Source organism: Pinus tabuliformis, chromosome X (genome assembly GCF_031772625.1).
Source record: "Pinus tabuliformis cultivar Carrire ecotype Pingquan chromosome X, CPIR1, whole genome shotgun sequence".
In the NCBI taxonomy this organism is placed as follows: domain Eukaryota; kingdom Viridiplantae; phylum Streptophyta; class Pinopsida; order Pinales; family Pinaceae; genus Pinus; species Pinus tabuliformis.
Genome location: NC_142308.1, coordinates 1,283,828,161 through 1,283,837,658, shown reverse-complemented (window position 1 = coordinate 1,283,837,658; position 9,498 = coordinate 1,283,828,161). Strand labels below are relative to the sequence as shown.

The 9,498-nt window shown below is 34.9% G+C and overlaps 1 protein-coding gene across 1 annotated transcript; it reads right to left on the bottom strand.

The window, feature by feature from the left end:
* Positions 1-939: 939 nt before the first annotated feature.
* LOC149144740 (putative F-box/LRR-repeat protein At3g58880) lies at positions 940-7,300 on the bottom strand. The gene is made up of 2 exons (XM_089452257.1): positions 6,158-7,300; positions 940-1,230 (listed from the first exon to the last, which is right to left on the bottom strand). Exons 1-2 carry the CDS (start codon positions 7,298-7,300, stop codon positions 940-942), a joined length of 1,434 nt encoding a protein of 477 aa, XP_089308383.1.
* Between the last annotated feature and the right edge of the window lie 2,198 nt (positions 7,301-9,498).

Genomic DNA, 9,498 nt, shown 5'->3' with positions numbered 1-9,498 from the left:
CAACATTAATGAAGACAATGTCATCCATACACCATAACTAGCTTGGCCATATCATGTTCATAGTCAAATTGCCATGGTCAAAGTAACACGGACATATAACCTATGCAATATGAATAAATATCTAAAACGAGCCTTAACAGAAGCAATTCATCTAACAGAGCACAAGGTAAATATTAAATACTTTGAGCCATAGGCTCTATTGTTTTAAACTAAAATCCTTGATCATACACAACCAATAATCCTATTGCCACAATTGCATGTAAGGTTAACATGCATATCTTAAGGATTAAGGACCATTAGTCAAAAGGGCAACATTAGATGCATTGCATAAATAATTTGCACCATAGTTTCTACACTTGAGCCCTAACCACCATTAACAATTTCCATAACGGTTCAAACACGACCCTTAGCAAAAGACACGATAACACCAAAACTACATAAGGTCCACATTTTATGTTTGTTTAATAACCTTAACCAGAATTGCATTGATGTTTTCTTTTCTCTCCCACAGAGTTTTTATGTTTTGTTTTTCTATCGATATTGATCTCCAGTCCATTCTAAAATGGAATCTACAAACTTTTTGATGAGAGAATTATCTTTTCCCCATTTTATTTATTTAATAATGAAATATTTACTTTTCTGATTATACATTAAACCTAATTTTTTTAAAGTTAAATTAGCAAAATTTAACACAAAAGAAAAGGGTGTTACACTATTTCTATCACTAAAACAATTTTTTATAAATAAATATCATTAAAAACACAATAAAAAACAATTAATTAAATATAAGTTATTGTTAAACAAAATTACCAAATATAGTAAAATCACAATAATAACAATAACAAATGCAAAATGTCCAATGTAAACTATCTTGGAGGAGAAGCTCCACGCAAATAAAATCAATACCGTTCATGAGACTCGAATTTCTGGAAAGTCTTGTCACCTCCCAATTTCAACAACATGGTTTCCTTCCATGACGCTTATTTCTGTTCTAGATTCTGCTCCTTTCAAATCCTCCAGTTTTGCTAAAAACTGCTTGTACTTTCCTTCATCCCTCACCCTGCGTTGTGGTATTTTGACTTCCATGGTTTGGAGGGCAAGAGCTGTCTCAAGCAACCAGTATATTACAGCGATTTCTTTATCATTTAAATGATGTAGAAACACATTCACTGTCCTAACATTGAACATAGGAGAATCTTGACAGGATGGGCCGGGATCTCTCCCGAATTCCTGCATTGAGTGGCAAACAAAAAACCAATCAATGTCTCAACACCATTTTGCAACAAATAAACTACCTATGGAGATTAGAGTGCAGTACAAAATAAAGTAATTATTATGAGTATCCTTTCGAATATTGTGAATGAAATTGGAAATATCAAGGTCGGTGTAGTTAGTTGAATAACTTCACTTTTTGTTTATGGCATATTATTTTATTCTCATTCAATGGACAAAAAGATTCAATGGACAAAAAGATGCGAGAAGAGGTGAATACGAAGAATCAGTTCATCTATCCACTTTATATCTTGTCTATTAGATATTACGAATTTATTTATCGACTTTATATTTGGTTTATTATATATTATTTTATTCACATTCAACTATGAGTTGATTTATACATTTTATGGATATTATTTTATTTTTATTTAACTAAAAGTTTATTGATTTATTTGTAAGTAATGCTCAAATATATAATACTTAATATTTGAGGAGAAATGTATGGGATGGTTAATATTTGGCATATCTGAGGGTGTTTTAGGCAAATGTATGGGATATTGGATTACAAAAATAGAGATCACACTTATTATATGGACTATTTGGAGGTTTAGAAACTCTAAATTTTTTAAGATGACCCTTGATTAACGAAGCCATTCTACTATTAAGAATGTGGAATGGAGACAAAAAACACAGAAAAGAATACCCAGAATAGAAAATATTAGCATAAAATTCCCCTTGGGGCTGTGGTGCATGCATCATAATTTCTATCACTACTAGTGGGAGGGTGGTACAAAAACAAATAGCAGATGCATCATAATTTCTATCACTACTGGTGGGAGGGTGGTACAAAAACAAATAGCAGAGCTCAAATCATTGCATTATAAAGTATCCTTTTAATGGAAAAATGGTTGGATCTGGATCACCTACAAATTTATAGGGATGCAAAGGGCATTATAGGATACAGATTTTAGCCCTCTGATTATGTGAAACTGGATAAGACACCTCTTTCCAACACATATATAGAGAACAAAATACTATAGCAAAGAACCTATCAAAAAAAGGCATCACTATGGTTCCAAGCAAATTTTTCTTCATTTTTTATGACCCCTATATACTCACCCACGCTGAAAGAAAATTGTATTGTATTTTTTTGGTTACTTTCAGAAATACGTGTTAATATTATGAAGTTATTTTGTTGGACATACAAATTTATGTTAAAAAGAAAACCACACTAATAAAAAAAAAGATAAAAAAATATGTTAAAAAGGAAACCACACTAATAAAAAAAATAGGTAAAAATAATATTAACATTTAAGTTAAGAACCATAAAAAAAATAGGTAAAAATAATATTAACATTTAAGTTAAGAACCAAAAAACGATGTAACTTACTTATATTTCATAAAATAAAATTTATATTTTTTTCATGTAAAAAATGTTTGGGAAAAAAACACAAAACATAAATACCCCAAAAAAAAAAATTAGTTCGAAATTTATAAAATATATAATAAGAAATAGTATGATTGTAAATCGGCCTGGAGTATGCCGTAAAACTGCTTCTGCTTGGCTAAGAGCTCGTCTTCCTCGGACGTAAGGAAACAGGTTAACGGCCCAAGACCCAGAGGCATCTGGCAGGAGTGAGAGCCTGCTCCCGATTACGGACCACCAGCAGGGTTATGTCAGGTGGCGTGGTTTTCCTATTTAACAGTGATGAGTCATCTCAGCATTCGCGGATAGCAGCCAGAGATGGCTGTCCTCACTGTTGGTTTGACACCTGAGTTGATAGGTTTTACCACCTTCGGAAGAAGAGTATGATTGTAAATAATCAGTATAACTCTATTTATCTTCATTTGTGAACTCTGAAAAACGGACAAAAATAACATCTTTACTCCAACTCTTTTATTCTGAACAGATTAATGTCCCTGCTAATCAACGATTTTCTTACCAGACTAAGCACGTGCTTCAGATCGACAATGGAGCAGGCTCCGAATGGGAATATCGGGCATACCTTCATCTTCTTCCCATTCAAGCCAGCGCGCATTATATCTTGATTTATCCACTTTGTATCTTGTCCATTAGATATCACGAGTTGATTTATTGACTTTATATTTGATATATTATATATTATTTTATTCTCATTCAGTTATAAGTTGATTTATGCTTTTTATATTTAATATATTGGATATTATTTTATTTTTATTCAACTAACAAGGCTGGTGATTTATGGGTAAATAATGCTCAAATATATAATGCTTAAATTTGAGAAAAAATTATATGGAATGCTTAACATATGGCACACTTAAGATGCTTTGGCAATATGTATGGGATATTTGGTTAAAAAATAGATATTACACTCATTATATATAGATTATTTGGAGATTCAGAAACTCTACAAATTTTAAGATGAAAGAACGGTTGGTTAGGGAAGTTACTTTTCAATATGGATCATACTATTAAGAATATGGCATGGGGACAAAAAAACATGGAGAAAAGAATACCAAAAATAAAAAATATTACTAGAAAGTTTTTTTTATGTTTTTCTGATGGGGTGTGGAAACACAAGAAATGTGGCTATCATTACTAGTTGGAGGGGTAACACAGACAAATGGTGGGAGTGGTGTATAGGGACAAACACTAAGACTGAGATCATTGCACTATAAGGCATCATTTTAATGGAAAAATGGTTGGATAAGGATAAAAAGAGAATTATAGCCTGGGTAAAGGATTCTACATATTTTAACCCTCCAATTATGTTAAACTGGATGTGAGCATCAACACATTAGCTCTGGGCTCCTTCCGGGACATCTCTTTCCATCACATATGTAGAGAAAAAAAATACTATAATAGACAACCTATCAAAAATGGGCATCACTATAAGTTTTTCTTCATTGTTTATGACCAGTATATACTCACCCATGCTCGCAGCATAGATTATTACTAGAAGACAAAACAGGGGACAAAGACGTTTCCAAAATGCTGAAAAAAACTTGTATTGTATTTTTTCTGTTACATTAAGATATGTAAGTCCTAGTATTATGAAGTTATTTTGTTGGACATACAAATTTATGTAAAAAAGAGGAAACCACATGGATAAAAAGAGAAAAAATATAGATAAAAAAAAGATAATAGTATTTATGTTAAAAACATAAATCTTCTAATAAAAACAGAATAGGAAAAGAACACACACAGAACATAAATACTCAAAAATTTTAGTTAGAAGATTATAAAATATATAGTTCGGCATGTCTCTTTGTACATAATCAATATACCTCTATTTAACTTCATTTTTGAACTAGGCAAATCTTTATCAGATCGATAGAAGGCAGACACTACTGTGTACAGATCAGAAAATGAATGAGTGTTCAAGAGTTAAAAAAGGAGATCCAGATCAAACTGGGAACCCCAACAACATACCAAAATCTGATATATACAAGATTAAGCTTACAGGACCATCACTCACTTCAGGACTATGGAGTCACTAAATATTCAACTATCATTCTCAACCTGAGACTACGAGGCAAATGCAAGGGAGCTAGCTCAAAAACTTGAGGCTCCTTTTGCGATGTAGTCAAAGGAAAAGAACCAAATGCAAAACAAACCAGAGGCAGATGCAAGGGAGCTAGCTCAAAAACTTGAGGCTCCTTTTGCGATGTAGTCAAAGGAAAAGAACCAAATGCAAAACAAACCAGCACCCACATCAGAGCTACCAGGCCCCTACATTGTGGAACAGAAACCAGAATCACCAACGCTTACAATGTCTCTGCCAGAGGTAACTGATCTATACACAGATTTAGCCCACGATGGTGTTATATGTAGACTTAATGGTTTTTGGCCAAAATCGGATGCACTGCATCAATGGATCTTCTCATCATGGTCACCTAACTGTGAAATTTATCTATGCCCTAAGTGGTTTTTCATAGTGAGATTTAGCACAAAACAGAAACGAGATAACATCATCAATCAGAGGCCCTGGTTTTGGGGCAATGCTGGCCTCTTCCCCTGGTTCCCGGATTTCGATGCCAATAACACGGTAGTTTCAACAATGCCAGTTTGGATAAGGCTGCATAACCTCCCATTCTATTTTTGGCATCAAAAAGTTTTAATAGCCATTGGGAACTCCTTAGGGAAGTTCCTTAAAGCAAATGAAGACAGAGCTATTCGAGGAATATTCACATATGCTAGAATATGTGTAGAAATGGACCTAAGTTAAGGACTACTAGATCACTTCACATTGAATTTTAATGGACACAACCGCTTGACTATGAGAACACAACATTCAAATGTAGTGGATGCTTGCAAATAAGGTACCTCCAATACGCCTATCCACTAGCGAGAAAGGAGCCGAAAGGGAATAAGAAACAACAAAAAAAACCCAAAGGTTGGCAGCATACTGAACCGCTGGAAGACGAGGAATTGAGACAAGAACCTATAAACATGCAAATGAGACAGAAACATACAGGAAGAGAATACTCGAGGGCCTAACTTGGGGCAAAATAATTTGAAACTACAACTCGAAGTAAGTGGCACCAAGTTGACAAAGAACAATCAATGAATACAATGGAAAACCAGCTTGCCATTATTGCCCCCACTCCCAACACTCCAGGTTGGTGTAGAGTGGAGAAGAAGAAGAGTAGGAAAATATAGGCCAGCTGTATCAATTCTTATTTTTTTTTTTTTTTTTATTCTTTTGTTTCCTAATTACAAGAACAACTCTTCTACATATGGTTTTAAAATCTACAAAATATAATTTTCTTCATGTGAATAAAATTACGACTTTTTTCTACCGAAAAAAACTTCATTTTTAAATTCTATAAAACTGAAAAAAATAACATCTTCATTCAAACCCTTCTTTTCTAAACCCTCCCTCATATTCTATTGTGAACAGATTAATGTCCCTACTAATCAATGACTGCAGGGCAATAAGAGTTTCAACGATTTTCTTACCAGACTAAACAGGTGCTTCAGATCGACTCGCTGAAGATGAGGAAGGCATTGGAGCAGTCTCCGAATGGGAATGTCGGGAATACCTGCATCTTCTTCCCATTCAAGCGAGCGCGCATTATAGATAGTGAACTGCTTCAAAGATTTAAATGTCCCCATTATCTTAACAAATGTCTCAACACTTGGACCAAGCATTCTGCTTCTCGGCCGACCCAATGATAATTGGCCCCACTCCACAAATGCCTCATCACAATGGCCAAGTGCACTCCCTGTCGGCCGAACCAATGATAATTCAATCAGATTGCCCCCGCCCTGCATTTCGAGGCGCAAAACAGCAGAAGAAAGCTCCTGAAACAGCAGTCCGTTCACTCTCATGTCCTTGATATGAGGGTTCCATTGTGGAAAGAAATGTTTTGCGCAAGGTAACTCCAGACATATGAGGCTGGGACAGTTTATGTAAAGCTTGGCCCCCCGCTTGTAAACCGAGAAGCATAAAGTTTTAATCTTGGAAGCAGAAATATTGATCGTCCACGGTCCAAAGTAATTTAATATGGAGAGATTCTCCAGTTGCGGACAAAGCGAAATCAGGCGATCTAAAGAGCCATCATTGAATATCACATCCAGTAATTCGCAGGTGATGAGATGCTGGAATCCGCCAAATTTGGATGGAATACTGAAGATCTTGTAGTTCGAGATTTCGAGCCTGGTTAGAGTTTTACAACAGAAAACGGTAGGAGGCAGTATTCTGTTTCTAGGGAAATTGTGCAGAGAAAGTTGCTGGATATTCTTTGAGGCGACAAGTTGTATCCATTTCCATACATTTTCAGAGCTAAATCGCCAGGGAATAAATCGCAAGGGAAAAGATGTCGAGTAAGTATACAGATCGAAGGTTTCTAGATCAGTGGAATGTGAAAGCAAAATGTCAGAGATTACATTCTCCATTTTTGTGATGGATAATGGATCAGGGTGTCGGTTAACCATAAACAGATCAGCCGCGATGACAAGTTTTGGAAGTTCGGTATGGAGATATCTCCATCTTTTAGAAAGAATGCATGATCTCACTGCTTCATTAAGGGGTACTTCGGAAAGAATGGAGCGAAGTAAGTCATCTGGAAGCTGGGATAATAAATCTGAAGCTACGTCCATGCTGCTGAAACTTAAGAAGACGATGGGTTCTTGAGATGGATGGAACAGAAGACGATGGGTTCTTGAGATGGATGGAATGGAATGAATAATTGGGGTGTCCTGTACCAAAAAGCGGCCCTCTCCAGGTTCGAAACTCCTGCCCTGGGGTGTTCTGTACCAAAAGGATACCCTCTCCGGGTTTGAAACTGAGTTCACCTGTTTAATAAGGCCGGTGGATGTTTGCTCTGGAAGAATATAACGCCGGTGGATGTTTGCTCCTCAAGAATCTATGGTTTCTTATTATAACTAAAATAAAATTATTTTGAAGTGGTGAAGTTTAGTTCTAGAGGCGCATTTGGTTAGTTGCCGTAAGGGTAAAGGAATGGTTCCCACTACACGGAGTTTTGGCTCTCATTCACACAAGTTATACCTATATTCTGCTTAGTTGCTCTTGGAAATTTAAATATAGTTTTGGTATTATAGTGGTATCTTATAAGTTTGAGATTGGGCATTGGCCAGATTATAACGAGTTACCTATTATATTCAAATTTTGATAACATTATTTGATGGGGTTTTTAGGGTTGTGTTTTATAATTTTGATAACATTATTTGATGGGGTTTTTAGGGTTGTGTTTTATAATTTTGATAACATTATTTGATGAGATTTCTAGGGTTTTCTTTTATAATTTTGATAATATTATTTGATGGGATTTTTACGGTTTTGTTTTATAAATTGGTAAAGGTTGAAAAATATAATTAAGAAAAGACACTAAAAAAAATTCAACCAGTATCGAGTGGACGTGATTTTCGAAAAAATAAGTATTATATAACTTAAATATATACATATTTCGAAAAATATGGAAAAAAATTCTTAAATATAGATATTTATATTTTATATATCATAAATATTCTTAATTTATAAGGAGTTTTTGTTACAATGCTATGGGTCAATACCATGGATTATGAATATCACATACTAAAAATATTATTTTTCTTAATTAATCAATTTAATTAAAAGTAGAAAGAATGAATAACTATTTCTGAGATAGAATCAACCTTTGATTTGTGTATATTACTTTTATTACTATTATTCAATTTTAGGTCACAGCCAACCAAGTCACCAAATTGGTGTATGCAACCCCCTTGCTTGTGGGACAAGGGACCCACCTCCCTAACTATTTGGCTGCTAAGTCTACGAAGGCATACGTACTCTACCCCCTCTCTCTCGTTTGAACCTGTGACCTCTGAAGAGGAAACACTTGCTCTTAAGAATTCATAAATTAATTTGATTTAATATCCAATAAAAAAAATTCAATGCATGTTAATAGTTAGTGCAATCTATGAAATTAAATATATATATATATTTGGAAAAACATGGAATAAGATTCTTAACCATATATATTTAGCCTCCCTTTATCATGAAGATTTTTAATCTGTAAATAATGTTTGTGACAATACTCTGGACCAATACCATGGATTTACACTACCACATACCAAAAATATTATAGCTCACATCATATAACATCTTTCTTAACTAATCAATTTAATTAAAAGGACAAAAAATGAATAACAAATCTGGAAATAATTTCAACCCTTGCTTTGTGTATATTACTTTGAATATTCTAAAATGTCTAATGGAGATTAAATATTTACCATCCACATTCGTACCTGGGCTCAGACATGCCATTATGTAATCGATTTAAGACAGAGACATAGGAAGATGGACGAGAAGTAAGGTGGCTAGTCGAGAGACGAAAGGGAAGAGCCAAGTTGAGGAGACCATGCAGAAGATTTTTATGAATATCCCAGATGAATCAGAGGATGAGTTTGATATACGGGATTATATTTTGGAGGAGGAACCCCGACGAGCACAGGCGGGTAAAGAAGGTAAGGGGAAGGAGTATAAGAATGAAGCAGAAGACTGGGAAGCAGAGGACGAGTATAAGGAAGATGATGAACAAGCGACGGGTGGCAGACGAGGGAGGAGAATAGGAATGCGAGGGCAGAAGAAGGAATGTGTTAACTAGAGAGGCAGAGGGGGGTTTGGCGGACGAGGAGGACGAGGGAGTTGGGGTGAAAGATCAGAATATGAAGAAGGAACTGCTAGTGAGGTCATGAGAAGAAAAAGAGGCAAAAAAGATATGAGGAAAAAATTGTAGGAGGCAGAAGAGGCCTATTATCAGGATACGAACCCGAATATTAGAAGAATCATTGAGCAA

Bases quoted from the DNA above. Each gene is read 5' to 3' on its own strand.
- LOC149144740 (XM_089452257.1), bottom strand. From the start codon at position 7,300: ATGGACGTAGCTTCAGATTTATTATCCCAGCTTCCAGATGACTTACTT. The intron at 1,231-6,157 runs GTAAGAAAATCG...CACTCAATGCAG, and splicing joins TGAAGCACCTGTTTAGTCTG to GAATTCGGGAGAGATCCCGG.